At 36.4% G+C, this 18,346-nt stretch overlaps 1 protein-coding gene across 15 annotated transcripts in view; it reads left to right on the forward strand.

Moving 5' to 3' along the window:
- The window catches only part of Dnah12 (dynein axonemal heavy chain 12), a 277,734-nt gene that overhangs the window by 221,839 nt on the left and 37,549 nt on the right, over positions 1 to 18,346 (forward strand). For 13 of the 15 annotated variants that reach the window (XM_087182321.1, XM_087182331.1, XM_087182327.1 and 10 more), the window contains 3 exons: positions 12,722 to 12,880; positions 15,877 to 16,021; positions 16,978 to 17,013. In XM_087182321.1, the coding sequence (XP_087038447.1) occupies positions 12,722 to 12,880; positions 15,877 to 16,021; positions 16,978 to 17,013 (340 nt within the window). The remainder of the gene's footprint in view (positions 1 to 12,721; positions 12,881 to 15,876; positions 16,022 to 16,977; positions 17,014 to 18,346) is intronic. The other 2 variants (XM_087182326.1, XM_087182329.1) reach the window with 1 other exon arrangement.

Here is an 18,346-nt window from a genome sequence, read left to right on the forward strand (position 1 = left end):
GTTTATTTCTAGCTGTGAATCTTCTTTGATGAGGTATCTGTTTAGAACTTTTGCTTATTTTAAAGTTTGATTATTTTATTATGGTTGAGTTTTAAAAGTTCCCTGTACATTTGGGTTATTGATTTTTTTTTTTTTGATAGCGGGGATCGAACTTGGGTCCTTGCGCTTGCACAGCAGGCGATGAAACTACTAAGCTAAATCCCCGGCCCCGCTGTACATTTTGGATAATGGTTCTTTATCAGATATATCTTTTGCAAATATTTTCTCATCTCTTGACATTATCTTTATAGAGCAGAAATTTTTTATTTTATTTTTTTGTATATCTTTTTATTGGTACATTTTAGGTGTACAATATAATGACACTCATCATTGGAGATATGCACCTTTACATACTCTCTTGGTTCTTATTTTTTCCCCCTTTCCCTGCCCTCCCTTCAACCCCTCCATCCCTCCCTACTTACAAAGACTTTGTTTCCATTTTTTCATTTTCTCATATTAATTCCATTCCCTTCTTTCCTTTCCCCTACCCCTCCCAATTCCCCCTCCCCTTTGCCCCTTTTCTTCCTATTTCACATTATCTATTATACCCTTTTGTCCTCGTTTACACATTCAGTTTCTCACACTAGAGAAACTATTCAGTATTTACACATGTGTGTCCTATTTATTTCACTTAAGAGTATTGCCTCAATGTGCATCCATTTAGCAATAAATGTATCTAATTTCTCGTTTTTGATGGCACAGTAGTACTCCATTTTATTTAAAAACCCACATTTTCTTTATCCAGTCTCCAGTTGATGGGGACTTGGGCTGTTTCCAAGTTTTAGCTATTACAAACTGTGCTGCTGTGAACATGGGTGCACATATATCACTGTGGTATGATTCTTTTAGTGCTTTGGGGAAGATCCCCGGCTGTGGAATAGCTGGGTTAAATGGAGCTTCCAGTCCTAGTTCTTTGAGGTATTTCCATACTGATTTCCACAGTTGTTGCACCAGTCTATACTCCCACAAGCAGTGGAGCATTGTTCCTCTTTCCCCACAGCCCCGCCAGCATTTGTTGTTGGTTGATTTCATGATAGCAGCCATTCTTTCTGGAGTGAGGTGGAATCTCAGCATTGTTTTCATTTGCATCTCTCGAATGACCAGTGATGTTGAACATTTTTTCATATGTTTATTTGCCATTTCTACTTCTTTGTCTGAGAAATGTCTGTTCATTTCAGATGCCCATTTTTGGATTGGGTCTTTAAATTTGGGAGGTCTGATTTTTTTAAGTTCTTTATAGGTTCAAGATAGACTTTTGTCTGAGGGACCGCTGGTGAAAATTTTTTCCCACATTGTGGGTTGTCTCTTCACACTGCTGGTGGTTTCTCTTGCTGTGCAGAAGCTTTTCAGTAAAAAGAGATTGTTTGTGCTAGTTCACAGGCAACTGAGGTTTTGTTCATAAAGTCTTTTCCAACCCCAATGTCTTGAAGAGTTCTACCTAACCTCTGTTCCAGCCGGTTCAGCGTTTCTGTTTTTATATTTAGATCTTTAATCCATTTTGATTTTAGGTTAGTGCATGATGAGAGATACAGGTCTAGTTTTAGTCTTTGGCAAGTTGAAACCCAATTTTTCCAGCACCATTTATTAAAGAGACTATCTTTCCTCAAGCAAGAGTGTTTGGCTCCTTTGTCAAAGATGAGGTGGGTGAGTGTGTCTGGCATTGTTTCTGCATCTTCTAATCTGTTCCACTGGTCTTCAAGTCTGTTTCATTGCCAGTACCATGCTGTTTTTATCACAGTAGGCTTGTAGTATAGTTGCAGGTTGGGGATTGTGATACCCCCTGCCATGTCTCTGTTACCTAGAATTGCTTTTGCTATTCTGGGTCTCTTCTTGTTCCAAATGAATTTTTGGATTGTTTTCTCAAGGTCTATGAAGTATGCTGCTGGGATTTCGATTGGGATTGCATTGAATCTATATGGAAGTTTTAGGAGTATAGTCATTTTCACTATGTTGATCCTTCCTACCCAGGAGCAAGGGATGTCTTTCCATTTTCTGATATCCCCGTCAATATCTTTTTTCAAAGTGCTATAGTTTTCAGAGAAGAGGACTTTGATTTCTTTTGTTAGGTTGATTCCTAGGTATTTCAATTTTTTGGATGCTATTGTGAAAGGAATTGTTTGCCCTGTTTCTCTCTCAGTGACTCTGTTGTTCGTGTAGAGGAAAGCTATTGATTTTTGTGTGTGGACCTTGTATCCAGCTACTTTACTGAAATTAGTTATTAAGTCTAGAAGACTTTTGGTGGAGTTCGTAGGGTCTTCTATATAGAGTATCATGTAATCTGCAAATAATGACAATTTGACTTCTTCATTTCCTATCTTTATTCTTTTTATTTCTTTCTCTTGTCTAATTGCTGTGGCTAATGTTTGCAAAGAAACAAGAGTAAACAAGAGTGGTGATAGTGGACATCCTTGTCTTGTTCCTGATTTTAGTGTGAAGAATTTCAGTTTTTGACCATTTAGTATGATACTGGCTGTTGGTTTTTCATAGATGGCTTTTATCAGATTGAGGTAGAGACCGTCTATTCTGATTTTTTGTAGGGTTTATATTATAAATGCGTGTTCGATTTTGTCAGATGCTTTTTCTGCATCTGTTGAAATTATCATGTGGTTTTTCTCCATGGCTCTATTGATACAGTGTATTACATTGATTGATTTGCTTATATTGAACCATCCCTGCATCCCTGGGATGAATCCCACTTGGGCAGGATGTATGATCTTCTTGATGATCTTCTGCATTCTATTTGCCAGTATCTTATTAAGGATTTTTGCATCTATGTTCATTACTGAGATTGGCCTATAGTCCTCTTTTTCAGTTGGGTCTTTCTCTGCTTTGGGGATCAAGGTGATGTTTGCTTTCAGGAATGATTTTGGGAGTATTGCTTCCCTTTCAGTTTCATTGAAGAGTTTAAACAGTGGTGGCAGTAGTTCCTCTCTAAATGTCTTGTAGAATTCAGCAGTGAAGCCATCAGGACCTGGGCTTTTCTTAGTTGGTAAGTTTTTAATTACGTTTTCAATTTCATTGATTGATATTGGGTTGTTTAGAATTTTTAGGTCTTCTTCATTCAACTTTGGTAATTCATACATGTCTAGGTATCTGTCCATTTCTTCTGTGTTTTCCATCTTATTGGCATATAGGTTCTCAAAGTAGGTATTGATGATTCTCTGGATTTCTGCTGGGTCTGTTGTAATTTCACCCTTTTCATTCCTAATTGCATGGATTTGGGCCTTTTCTTTCCTTTTTCTGATAAGATTGGCTAAGGGTTTGTCAATTTTGTTGATTCTTTCAAAGAACCAACTCTTGGCTTCACTGATTTTTTGTATTGTTCTCTTAGTCTTCATTGAATTAATTTCTTCTCTATTATTTATGATTTCCTCCCTTGTATGAGCTTTGGGTTTGTCCTGCTCTTCTCATTCTAGAAGCTTGAGGTTCAGCATCAGGTTGTTTAATTGGGAACGCTCTGTTTTCCTAATATGCGTATTCACTGCTATGAATTTCCCTCGTAAGACTGCTTTCATTGTGTCCCATAGATTCCGATATGTTGTATTGTCATTTTCATTTATTTGAAGGAACTGTCTGATTTCTTCTTGAATTTCCTCTGTGACCCATTGGTTATTCAGAAGTGTGCTGTTCAATTTCCATGTGTTCATGAAGTTTTTGCAGTTTCTTTTGCTGTTTGTCTCCAATTTCATCACACTGTGGTCTGATAATATACAGGGGATAACTTCAATTCCTTTGCACTTACCTAAATATGTTCTATGAGTGAGTATGTGGTCTATTTTGGAGAATGACCTGTGTGCAGCTGAAAAGAATGTGTATTCTGATTTTGTGGGATGAAACACTCTGTAAACATGTTAGGTCCATATCTTCAATAGTTTGAGTTCTAGTATTTCATTGCTTGTTTTTTGTCTAGTTGATCTATCTATTTGTGACAATGGGGTATTGAGGTCCCCCACTACTACTGTATTAGTGCATATATGGTTTTTCATGTCTGTTAGTATTTGTTTTATATAGTTGGGCGCACTAGTGTTTGGTGCATAGATATTTATGATTGTCATCTCTTGCTCTTGGATTGTTCCCTTTACAAGGATGTAGTGTCCTTCTTTGTCTCTCTTAATCATTGTGGGTTTGAAATCTACTTGATCTGCAAAGAGGATAGCTACTCCTGCTTTTTTTGGGGTTCCCTTTGCTTGAAGTATTGTTTTCCACCCTTTACTTTTCAGTCTATGAGTTTCTTTTCTAATTAGGTGTGTTTCTTGTATGCAACATGTTGTTGGATCTTGCTTCTTGACCCATTCTGCCAGTCTATTTCTTTTGATTGGTGAGTTGAGACCATTAACATTGATGGTTATAGCTGGTATATATTGAGTTATCATTGTCATGACTTTTTCTTTTTGTTGAATCCTCCCCCTTTGCTTTTAATTTCTTGTCGTGCCCAGCAGATTCATTCTGCTGGGCTTCCTGGTGTTGTGATCCTCTTTGTCTTTTCCTAGGATTTTGCCTAAAATTTTTTAGAGTGCTGGTTTGGTATTTATGAAGTTCCTAAGGTGCTCTTTGTCATGAAAGTATCTTATCTCACATCAATTTTGTAAGATAGTTTTGCAGGGTATGTCAGTCTGGGTTGGAGGTTGTTTTCCTTTAGGGCTTGAAACACATCACTCCAAGCTCTTCTTGCCTTGAGGGTTTGCACTGAGAAGTCTTCTGTGATTCTGATGGGCTTTCCTTTGTATGTGATTTGTTTCTTTTCTCTAACTACTTGTAGAATTTTATTCTTCTGTTGGGTTTCTGGAATCTTAACAATTATATGCCTATGTGTAGATTTTTTTTGATCGAGGTTAGTTAGAATCCTATATGCCTCGCTTATCTGTATGTCAAATTCTTTTCCCCTCCTTGGGAAGTTTTCTGCCATTACTTCCATAAACAGTTTTTTTATGTCATCTGCGCTGTCTCCTGTTTCTTTACTGACTCCAGTCAGTCTTGTGTTATTTTTCTTTGCATCATCTAGCAGCTGCTGGATTGATTTCTTGTGGTCCCTTAAGATTTTAAAGAATTTTTTCTTTTCCTGGTCACTAATTACAATCTTATCTTCTATATCTGAAATTCTGTCTTCACATTGGCTCATTCTGCTACATAGACTTTCTTTCTCTTTTTTTTGTGAGTGGTTTTTTTTTTGGTGCTGGGGATTGAACTCAGGACCTTGCACTTGTGAGGCAGGCCCCGGAACCACTGAGCTAAACCCCTGGCCCTGCTACATAGACTTTCAATGGAGTTTTTAATCTCCTGGAAATCTGTTTGCATCTGTTTTATGGATTCTTTTTGTTTCCTATGTTGGCATTCCATCATGTTCCTCAGCTCCTCTATTTTTTATCTGTATCTGCTCTAGATTTATTAATCATGTCCTGCACTATGGGCACAATCTTTGCTGTTATGTGAGAAATTATTTCTGATTTCATTTTTTCCAGATCCTCTTTCGTTGCTAGTTCAGGGAGTCCAGGTGGTTGAGTATCAGAGTGCTCCATCTCGTTTCCCTTTGGGGTTGCTGTAGGTGATCTGCAAGCCTGGTTCTATTGCTTGTTTACCTGTCTTCTCATTTTGACATGGGGGGGTAAGGTGGGTTTGTGTTCCTGGCACCCAAGGAGCTCACCTCCTCTGGGCTTGGAGCTGTGGCATGCCTACCCGGAAGCTTCCTCTATGCTGGGAGCTGCAGCATGCCTATCCGGAAGCCTCGTCCTCCCTGGGAGCCGTGGAGTGCTGATCTGGAGGTCTCCTGTGGGCTCGGAGCTGTGGCACACTGACCCGGAAGCTTCCTCTACCAGAAATTTTTTATTTTAATGAAGTCCAGCTATCAATATTTTTCATGATGGTGTTTTTGATGTTTGTGTGTGGGTTTTTTTTTTTGGTACCAGGGATCGTACTCGGGACCTTGCGCTTGGGAGGCAGGCCCCGGAACCACTGAGCTAAATCCCCAGCCCTTTTTGATGTTATATCTAAGAAATTAACACCATACTCAGGGTCACTTGAATTTTCTTTTATATTATCATCTAGGATTTTTACAATTTTGCATTTTTCTTTTAGGAGTATGGTCCATTTTGAGTTCATTGTTGTGAAGGTATAAGGTCTGTACGTAGATTCTTTTTTCTTTCTTTCTTTCTTTTTTTCTTTTGCATGTAGACATGCTATTGTTCCAACTCCATTTGTTGAAAAGAATATGCTGTTTCCATTGAATTGCCTTTGTTCTTCTATCAAATATTACTTGACTATATTTATTTGAGTCTATTTCTTGGCTTTATATTCTGTTTTGGTGATCTATTTGTCTATTCTTTCACTGATGCTACACTGTCTTAATTACTGTAGTTTTATATTAAGTCTTAAAGTCTGGTAGTGTCAGCCCTTCACTTTGTCCTTTTCTCATTTAATGTTATGTTGATTATTTGGGTCTTGTGGCATTTCATATAAACTGTAAAGTTAATTTGTTAATATCCACAAAATAACTTGCTGAGATTTTGGTTGGGATTGTGTTAATTCTAAGAGGTATTGACAACTTGACAATATTGAATATTCTTATCCATTTACCTGAAATACCTTTGCATTTATTTAGATCTTTTCTTATTGCATCTGATTTTTATAGCTGTCTTCATATTTATCTTATACATATTTATTTTTTGTTGTTGTTGTTTTTTGGGGGTTTTTGGTACTGGGGATAGAACTCAGGACCTTGCGCTTGCGAGGCAGGCAGTGGAACCACTGAACTAAATCCCCGGCCCCTATCTTATACATATTTAATAAATTTATACCAGGGTTGCCTTGTCTTATTCCTACTTCTCTTTGTAAAAGTCTTGGGAGATCATAATGTCTTTAACATTATATAATGTCCCTCTTTATCTCAGATAATTTTTCTTCCTTTGAAGTCTGCTTGGTCTGAAAGAAATGTAGTTATTGCCACTTTCTTCTGATTAGTGTTAGGATAATATACTTTTCTACATTCCTTTACTTATAATCTGTGTCTTTATATATTTAATTGGGGCTTTTGTAGACAATATTATACGTCTTGGTCACTTTCTTGTCACTGGGATGGGATATTTGACACCGGCAACTTAAAGGAGGAGAAATTATTTTTGCTCATGTTTCTTTAGATATTTCAGCCCATCTTGGCTGGCTCCAAGGCAAAATTGGCATGACAGAAGGGCATGAAGGATGAAAAGCTGCACACATTTTGGCAGCCAGGAGATAGAGAAGGGAGGAGGCAGGTAGGGAGATATATCCTTCCAGGTCATGCCTCAATAGCCCACGTTTTCTGACCTCCCCAACAGCATACTCAGCTGCTGAACTCATTAGTAGATGAATCCACTGCTGAGTATGGCACCCCATGATCTAATCACCTTCCAAAAGTCCCACCTCTGAGTGTGTGAGGCTTTGAGGGGCCATTCTTGTTCTAAACCATAACATTTTATTAGTCAGTTTTTATGTTGCTGGGACAAAATACCTGATACCCACAAATTAAGGAAAAAGGATTTTTGGCTCACCATTTTAGAGGGTTTAATCCTTGACTGGCTGGCTCCAGTGCAGAAACAGAATGGTGGAAGGGCAAGTCAGAGGAAAGCTGCTTAGGTTTATGGCAGCCAGGAAGCAGAGAGAGAAGAAGCCAGGAAGAATACAGTCTTCCAGGTCTTGCTCTTAGTGATCCACTTCTTTCAACCAGGTCCCACCTTCTAACAGAACATATGGCCATAAAATCATTAATGGATTACTCCAGTCATCATTTAAAAGCCCCACCTCTAAAAAGACTTTTGGGGGGGGCATTTTAGATATAAACCATAACATATATATATACTTGTGTCTTGTTTTGGGATCTACTCTGACAGTCTTTTAGTTTTAGACCGCTGTTTAAACTGATTATTGATATAATTATAACCTCTACCATATGTTACTATTTTCTATTTATTGCCCTTATTCTTTGTTGTCATTGTTGTCTTCCTCTCTTTTTTCTGGTATATGTGAGTAACTACTAAAAGACATGCATCAGGTTCTGATGTTTGCTCTGTCCCTTCAAACTCAGTTCTTTGTTTAGAGGTTGCTTTTGTCTTTTAGTATGCCTTGTGAGGTTTTCTCAAAGCCATATATCATGTACTGGGTAAAGGGAATTAAAATAAATAGCCCTTTAATGTGAGATTTTATGTCTATCTGACTAGGAGTTAGATTGTGTTTATTTTATTGTAGTTATAGGTATCAGAGTCTGAAATTTCTTCTAGTTTTCTAGTTTTGTCTCCTCTATTGTCTTTTGGTTTCCCTAGAGACTTCTGAAACAATGTCTGAGGCATCCAGTTCTTTCAGTTATATTCCCATTATTATACAGAAATCCAATGGAAATGATATTACAGTGTGATGGAAAGAAAAGCCTTCTGTATTCCTCAGATTACTTCTCAGGTTTTTAGTGAGCTTGTGCTTCTGCTCTGTGCCCTTCACCAGTGCTTCTGGTTTTTAGTTTGGGTTTGGGGTTTTTTTCCTCTTAAGTGATACAGAAGGCTGGAGTTGGGTATTTCCTTTCCTGCCCCCTGGGTCTCTTAACATAAGAGAGGCCCTTGTTAAAGAACAGAATATGTTTAAGGTAATCTCCTCTCACTACCAGAACCAGTGATCTTCACTGTAAAACCCTCCCAAGGGTCCTGGAGGCAAAATTTACAAAAGGGTGGGGTTCCTTAATTCTGGATTACCTGGAATTTTTAAATCTCAGACTTCTCTGAACTGTCTCAAGTGCCTCAATGACAACCTAAGTTTCATTATCCCTCTTGTTATCAGGTAATTTGGGGTTCTCTGTATCTGCCTACCTGTGTGTTTCTCCAAATTTGGGGTAACAAATTAATGCTATGACTTTAATTCTCTAATGTATTTAGAAAAGTTGCTCGTTTTCAGTTTGTTTGGCTTTTTAAAATTTTTGTCCTGAGGAATGGATTAATGACTTTTAAATTCCTTAGAAGCTGGACTGGAAACTAGAAGTCCTTTTCTTGTCTTCTGAGAAAGTTGATTTTTAGCTTTTTTTCATGTTTTCTTCTCTTTTATCTTTGTAGTCACATATTCTCTTACTTGTCTTGTAATATTTAACATAAAAATTACAGCACACATTCTCTAATATCATAGTCTTTCTTTTGCTACTTCTCTTTTCCAGACATGCAAAGATGGAAAACATTATAACTCAATTTACCTCTTCCAGTTTATTTGCTATTGTTGCCATCTATTTCAATATTTTTAAATTTTTTTCCTTAAATTATTTTATTGTTGCATTTTAGGTATACAATATGTTTACATTTATCACTGGGTGCTTGTACCTGTACATGATGTATCTTGGTTCGTATTTTTTCCCCCATTACTTGTGCACCCTTCACCCCCTCTACCCTTCCCAATTTACATAGATTTCATTTCCATTTTTTTCTTTTCTCATAATTTTTCCTTTCCCTTCAATATTTTTTTTGTTTTAAATTTCACAAGATATTTTTTGATTATTGATAAAAATAAATCCTCATTTAAATTTATCTACATACTACCCTTTTTGTTGCTTTTCATTTCTTTGTTTAGTTTCCCTTGTTTTGTTTTGCCTGAAAAACACTCAGCAATAGTTCATCTAGTGTGTGTCTGCTGGTCATGAATTCTCTTAGTTCTTTTTTGTGTGAAAACAAAAGAATTTTATTTTAGCAGTTTGAAACTGATATAGGACCTCCAAATGATATAGGGGAAATAATATAACTCCCAGCCTGCTAGATTGGGACTCAGATATGCTGAATTCATATTCCCCAAAATCAAAGAAGGAATTCTGAGGAACAACAGAGGTTAAGAGTAGGAAATATTTATTGAGAGAGATAGCTCCTGAAAGGGACAAGAGGGGACTTGAATGGGCTACCATGCACCCTACTTCACAGGGGAAGTTTCATAGAGAAAAATCACAAGGTGGGTACAAAATCACGAGGTGGATACAACATGGAACAAAAATATAATCATTTAAAAAGATTACAAGTATAGCCACTTAGGTAATATTGATCCAGTGGGGAAGCGGGTCACGTAGCAAGTGTATATGGAAAGAGCAATGAACTTTTTTAGGAAGGGATGGCTCCAAGGGGTCTTGGTCACCCACCAAGGTGACTGATGTCTATTTAGACTTTATTGGACCAGGGGTTCCTACTTACCTTATCCCCTGGGGAAGTATGTAGGCTTCGTCATTTCATCTTTATAGATGTGTCTCTAGCCACAGTTGTAATGTGTTTTCATCTTTTGTATTGACACTCGAGGGCCTCGCCCTGCCTGACTGCCTGTAATATTTCTACATAACTTAGCTGTCTATAATAAAACTATTCATTGTTTTTTATCTTTCACTGTTTTGAATTGTTTCTTCTATGAAAATAAGGTAACTTTTATTTTAAGAGTTGTTTTTACAGTATATCTTTTTCCTTTAGTTTTAGTTGTTGATATTTTAGTATTGTGTGCCTACATATTCCTTATTTTAACATTTTAAAAAATTGATCTGCAACTTACATATAGAAAAGCAATCAAAGCCCAAATGTCAATTTGATGAGTTATTATAATGAAAAAACTCATATAATTATCATCCACCAAAAAATAGAAATTACTAGTATTCCAGAAGTCTTCCTTGTGCTTTTTCCTAATCTCTACTAGTCTTTGCCTCCTCCCCAGTGATCACTACTATATTAACTTCTAATAGTATATTTTTATCTTCATTCATTCTATTTGGGATTTATAGGGCTTCTTGAAACTATTACTTGGTATCAACTGTTTTGCAAGGAGTCATAATTTTTTCAAATATATCTACTGCTTTATTCTCTCTCTTTTCCTAGTTACACATAGTTTAAGCTTTCATCCATTCCCTATGTCTCTTACGCTCTATATTTTCTATTTCTTTGCCTCTCAAAGCTTTTAGTCTTCTATTTCAATAATTCTTTAAGTGTATCTAATCTGCTACTAAATCCATTCATTTAATTCTAAATTTAAATTATTATAAGAAATAAACAAATATAAACATAAAAACCAAATGTGTTATAGATGCCTTTTTGTATTTTTTTCTATTAATAATATATAGTGGAAATCACTTGGTAGGGGACTCTTTTATTCTTTTATTCAGCATTGTTGAGCTATAATTTACATATCATGCAGTTCACCCATTGTTAAGAATCAAGTAAGATATTTTAGAACATTTCTAAAGTTGTGCAACCATCACCAAAATCTCATTTTAGAATATTTCCATCACCTCAAAAACTTTCCTTATATGCTTTTATCCAGCATTCTCAGCCCATGTAAACCAACACTCTGCTTTTATCCTCCATAGTTTTCCTATTCTAGAAATTTTAAGAACAAGATTTACTGTATAGCCCAGAATATGGTCTGTCTTTGTGACTTTTCTGTATATCTTTGAAAAGTATGTGTATTTTTCTGTTTCTGAGTGGTAAGTAGTTCATGCTGGCTTGTAAGTTTTCTATATCCTTATTAATTTTCTGTCAACTTTTTGATCAATTATTGAGGTGGATGTTGGAAATTCTAACTAGATATATTTCCTTGTAGCTCTATCAATTTATTTTGTGTTGTGATGCTGTATTATTAGATATATAAATATTTAGGGTTTTTATGTCTTCATAAATTGGTTGGGAGGATGCTTTTGACTCTTGTCACAGGATATTTATAGATCAGAACTGTTACTCCTGGAATCCCAGGTGACTGCACGAGAGAATGACTCAGAAAAAAAGAACAAAGTCCAAATGAAGTTACTTAGGCCTCCAGGTTTAGGGTATGACCAGACTGCTAAGTACTATTCAGATGTTCTGGGTCAGGACATTGTAATAGCTGACAGTGAACAATCTGCTGATTATCATGTCCCTGAAAATCTTGAAAACATCCTTGTCACTCTTATCTTTATGCCTTCAGACTTAAAGTTTTAGGCAAACATACCTTAAATGATTAACAGGTTTGTGTGCAGAGTTGAGCAAGAATCTGACACAGAGTGAAGTCAGTGCTTTTTATAGCAAAAGCAACCTCTAAGACCCTACTACAGCTTCATTATTAAGGCGATCCTTCTCATGTCATCACTAAATTCTTCTGGTGTTCAACAAATGCTCAATTCTGGTTGGCATCAATTCATATTTCCCAGTACTATGCAGTCTCTGAGAACTATTCAGTTTATTTCTTCCCATACTTTGCCTGGCCTCTTGGAGTTTTGCCCTCCTCATGCTTGCCTTAGTATTCATCAATGGAGTCTAAAGAGACTTCTATGAATATTTCCGGGACTTCTTTTCCATTCATCTTATCTACCCCTTTCAAGTATTCTACCCACAAATTTCCACCACCTCAGCCCTTACTAATTCTAATCTCTGTCTCATCAACTCAACAATACTGTTAAACTTTGATTTTGACCACCTCTCTGCTCTGAAGCCTGGCAAGTCCCACTAGGCAGATGCTGAGGCAATTATAGGAGTTAACCTTATTGGTCTTTCTTCTCTTAGACACCACTGTTCCACCCTAGCTATTTACAATTTCCAAAAACAATTTTTTTCATTAATTTTGTCCAATTTTCTAATTGTTAAGAGGTTAAATACAGTCCCCATTATTTCATTAAAGTTATCATGAAAAATTTGATGTCATTCAAGTTTAAAATCAACAATTTACAACAGCCCTTACTTTGTGAATGCAGGGCTAAAAAGGAGATTGAATACCAGGAACTGATGTTTCTTTTGACTGGAGGAGTAAGTCTTAAGAGTGCTGAGAAAAATCCTGATCCAACTTGGCTACAGGATAAAAGCTGGGAGGAAATTTGTCGAGCAAGTGAATTTCCTGCCTTCAAAGGATTCAGGTAATTGTTTATATATGATGATGTAGCACTGAATAATGATAGGTTAATTTGTGTGCATGTGTGTATGTTTGTGTTTTCATGGTTCTTTCTAGTTTATTAGTTGGTAGACACACTGTTCAATATTTTGTATAAACATCTTACAGATTGCAGCTTCTTTATTACAAAAAGTAAAGTCAATTTTCTTTTACCCTGGGGCCTTGAACCTAACATTCAAGTCACTATGATGTTACAGTGCAATGGGCCAATAATAGGTTCTTGGTACAGCAAGAAAAGAATTGCCAAACGTACACCTAGTAGTAAGTACTACATAGCTACATTTATTGAAGAACATGGGAAAAGTAGCAGCAGCAACACAAAAAAGAGAAAAGGGCCGATAACTAAGGCTTTCAGAATTTAAGGCCAGACATCTCTGGCTTTAGGTGCCTCCCAGTGACTCTCTCAGTGCCAGTGCTCTGCCACCTAGGGCCTGGGATCTCTTAGGCTTTTGTTATTTCATTTTGTACCTCTCAGGATAATGAAAGCAGAAATAACCGGTACTGTTTAGGGTTAGATGAGGGCAAGGGAGTAACTTACTCAGCTCCTTTGTTTCTAACTGTACTAATAATAGAAATATAATAATATTTTGAGGCCAGCCTGCACTACACAGTGAGTTCAAGGCCAGCCAGAACTATATAGCAAGACCCTGTCTAAATTTAAAAAAAAAAAAAAGACTATTAGTGAGCTTCTATAATTTTCACTGTAGCTTTCTAGCCTTGTTGAACCATAACTGGTCAGCTATAGATGCAATTGGACACTGACAGATGGGGTCAGTGATTGGAGCCTCTCTACATATCTAGCCTTTAATACTATGATATTATTCTGGTACATCTTTTGGTTATACTTTTCTGCTGGGTGTCTAAGGCCAAGTTAAATTGAGATCTATGTTAATCAAAATTAACCTCTTGTTTGGGCCGGGGATTTAGCTCAGTGGTTTCGCGGCCTGCTGTGCAAGTGCAAGGACCCGAGTTCTATTCCCAGTACCAAAAAAAAAAAAAAAAATTAACCTCTTGCTATATATCAAGGTCAGTTAAGTCTCTTTAGGCATTACTTTTTAAACCATATGCAGAGCCTCTCAGCTCCTTTGTCAGCATCAGCCGCCAGGATGGGTCACAGTTTTGCTTGACCATGTAGCTTTCTGTGAAAGCATGGGAGACCTTTCCTTGTTTGGTGACCCAGCTTTTTAGCACACTGTGCATTGATTGACTCCTGTTCTCTGGGGTCCAACAATCTCCCTGCTTGAAAGGTTTGGTGACTCATTAAAGTTGTAGGATTTTATAGAAAAGGTCCCCTCATGTCCTGGCTTCTTGTTGACCTTGGAATGCCAGGGGCAAAATATTGGCTGTCCTCTTAGCCCATTTATCTTTCCAGTTTTGGTCTCAAAACTTCAGTGGTTGAACACCTAGAAGAGAACTTTGGTTATATCAGTTTTATGTGGAAGCAGTAGGTTTAATTTTATGATCTCATCTAGATATCAAGCAACTAAAAATATACAGTATGACCGATGAACTGTTACTTCTTTTTTCTTTTTTTTTTGGTACTGGGGATCGAACTTGGGACCTTATGCTCGTAAGGCAGGCGGCAGAACCACTGAGCTAAATCCCTGACCCTGAACTGTTATTTCTTTACCAATCATGGTTTCCTTAGAAGTTGAATCCCTGCAGAATGTGAACAGATAACAATTATAAAGTTTTACAGAGAAAATTTGAGGTCAAGGGCCACATAGAATTTTAGCATGACAATCATGATGACATTAATATCCCTGAAACACATTTAAATGTCCACCTTAGGATAGAATAGCTCTTATCTTTATCTAATTACAAAATATTAAATGACATAAAGAAACTTTTTACCTAATTTGTTATGTTTTAAGCATTTTTGTTACCAGAGTGATATTTAAGTAGAAGGTACCTGTTTATAGATGCACTTTACAGAATGTTAATGTCTAATCTCTAATCATTAGAGTGACATTGTCTGTGTGACTGCACAGTGTTTAGGTACCTTTAACTGTTGTAACACAATTACATAACAATCACACAAGCACAAGGCTGAAAACATATCTGTGTCATCTGGCTGGTTGTCTCGTGCTGGATTGGCATGTACATTTCATCACAAACAGCTGGAACATAAGTAAGGGAATGCCAGATGTTTGAGCTTGAAAATTTTACCACCATAAATAACTTTAACCTGGAAGTCATCAGTATGATAAAATGTTTTTAGTTTCACATCTTTGAAGGCCTGTATACTTGAAAAACACAGATACATTTAATATACCATGAAATCAATAAAATGAGTGTCATGGCTATATAGAAACTTTTGTACTATTACTTAGTTTTTACTCTTAAAGCAGATTTAAGACTCCTTTAACGGGTATTATAAAGTGAAACTATATTGACAGGAATCAAAGACATCTTTAGAGCTCTGATAAGTTTTAGAAACAGTGTTAATGACCACAATGATAACTCAGTACATATCAGCTATAACCATCAATGTTAATGGTCTCAACTCACCAATCAAAAGAAATAGACTGGCAGAATGGGTCAAGAAGCAAGATCCAACAACATGTTGCATACAAGAAACACACCTAATTAGAAAAGAAACTCATAGACTGAAAATTAAAGGGTGGAAAACAATACTTCATGCAACGGGAACCTGAAAAAAAGGTCTGCTTCTTTTTCTTTACCATGTTGTTGTCTTCCAAGTGTCTTGATTCTGGATCACAGAGAGGCTATATTTGGTTGCCTGTCTTTACTCCAGCCTAGTGACTTTTAAATGGTCCTATAGCTAACTTGTTTCTTCTTTCTCAACAATCTCTTAAAATATTTCTCAATGAAGGGCTGGGGATTTAGCTCAGTGGTGCCGCTGCCTGCCTCTCAAGTGCAAGGTCCTGAGTTCGGTCCCCGGTACCAAAAAAAAAATTTCTCAATGAAAACAATAATTATTAAGCTTTTTTCCATCAGGAAACATTTTTGTGAATATATATATGAATGGCGGGAAATCTATGACAGTAAAGAGCCACACAATGCAAAATTTCCAGCACCAATGGATAAGAAGCTAAATGAACTACAGAAAATAATAATTCTTCGGTGTTTAAGACCAGATAAGGTAAAAGACAAATGTATTTTATTTGGGATCCCTATAATTTGCCACATATGAAGTACCAGTCTTCATGTGCCATATGACATTTCATTGATGGACCTCATATACAACAAAGGTCCTATAAGATTATTAGAGAGCTGAAAAGTTCCTATTTACCTAGTGGCATTACACCCATCATAAAGTCATAGTGCAGTAGATTATTGATGTCTTTATGTTGTTACTGGGATAAATAAACCTACTGAACTACCAGTCATATAAAAGTAGAGCAAAGGTCCAGAGTTCAATCCCCCGTACCACAAAAAGATAAATAAATAAAAAATAAAATAAAAGTAGAGCACATACAATTATGTATGGTATATAACACTTGATAATGATAAATGATTATGTACTATTTTATTTATAATGCTACATTTTATCATTATTTCATAATATATTCCTCCTTATTTAAAAAATATTAACTGTAAAACAGCCTCAGGCACATCCTCAAGGAGGTATTCCAGAAGGCAACATTATCATAGGAAATGATAGCTTCATGAATGTTATCAATCCTAAAGCCCTTCCAGTGGGACAAGATGAGGTAAAAGTCAGAGATATTAATAATTTTAATCCTGTGTAAAACTAGGCTAAAGTATGTTTATATCTTAATTTCTAACAAAAAGCAAATACATTAAATTTTTTTTAAATAGAAAAAAGCTTAAAGCATTAGGATATAAAGGAAATATTTTTGTTCAGCTGTACAATGTGTAGTTTTAAGCTAAATGACATAAAGTAAAAGAAATTAAATTATAAAGAAAAATTACAGTATGTTACATGTGTAGAAGGCTATACCATTTGGGTTTCTTTAGACGCACTCTCTGATGTACACACAGTAAGAAACCAACTAATTCATTTCACAGAATGAATCCTAGTTGTTCAATAATGCATAACTCTATTGTTATTTGGTTCTTTGATTCCTATTTCAGATATCCTATTTAGGATTCATTGGGTTCCCTGGATCTGTGAGTTTCTTTTCTCAATTTGGGAATATTTTTAATTAACTTTTTGTTGTTTTTGTTGTTACTGCGGATCGAACTCAGGACCTTGTGCTTGTGAGGCAGGCATGGTGCCACTGAGCTAAATCCCTGGCCCTCAATTTGGGAATATTTTTGACCATTATTTTTTCAAATATTTTTTGCCATCCCACCTACAACTCCAATTACATATGCATTAGACTTCTTGAATAGTATGCCATGTAGATACTTTGTTAATTATATTTTAATCTTTTGTATCTCTGTGCGTCCATTTGGATAGTTCCCATTGCTGTCTTTGTGTTTCATTACAGTATCTAATCTGTTGTTAGTCCCATATAATTTATTTAAGTAATTTTATATTTAATTTTTAGAAATTTTATTTGATTCTTTTTATATATCCTATTTTCACTCAGGTGAAATTTTCCTTTAAATATTTGAGTACAGAGGCTACGGATTTAGCTCAGTGGTTCTGCTGCCTGCACAAGGACCGGAGTTTGATCCCTGGTAACAGCAACAACAACAACAAAAATCCATGAATATTTGAATACAGTTATGACTGTGTGAAAAAGTTGACTGCTGGGCCAGGGGTTTAGCTCAATGGTTCCGCTGCCTGCCTCGCAAGCACGAGGTCCAGAGTTCGATCCCTGGTACCCCCCCCAAAAAAAATTGACTGCTAATTCCATCATGTCTAGATCCATTTCTACTGAATGATTTTACACTTGGTTATATATTATATTTTCCTGTTTGTAGGCATACTTAGTAATATTTTAATTGGATGTTGGACATTGTGAATGTTACATTGTTTGTGGTTCTGTTATCTTCCTATAAAGATTTTGTCCTGCTAGTTTGGGAGTTAGTATACAACACCTGTGGGCCAAATCCAGCCCATGACTTCTTTTGTCTAGCCCATAAGATAAAAATGTGTTTTACATTCTAGCCAGGTTGTTTTAAAAGGAAGAAAGAAAAAAGAATGTGCAGCAGAAATTGTATGTGTCCCACAAAGCCTAAAATATTTACTATCTGGCCCTCTATAGAAAAAGCTTGCCAAATCCTATGGCTATGTAGTTAAATTACCTAAGTTCAAATTGTTCCTTTTAAAGATAGTTAGGATCTATTAGGGATGGTCTAAAATAGCTTTTTCATTGGACAGGTTAACTCAGCTTTTAAAGTGTTGCCCTTCTGATCTTTACTGAATGCCTCAAGTGATCATCAAGGACTCTCCACTATGGTTATTCTTGGCCTTGTGTGGAGGTCTAGTAGTTCCCCAGGCCTCCAGCTCCCAGGTCCCTAGTCATTCTTTCCTTCACCTATTGCATGCACA

This window comes from Heterocephalus glaber, unplaced genomic scaffold (genome assembly GCF_053883595.1).
Source record: "Heterocephalus glaber isolate CG9 unplaced genomic scaffold, H.glaber_assembly_v1.0 deba00001472, whole genome shotgun sequence".
NCBI classification, from domain to species: Eukaryota; Metazoa; Chordata; class Mammalia; order Rodentia; family Bathyergidae; genus Heterocephalus; species Heterocephalus glaber.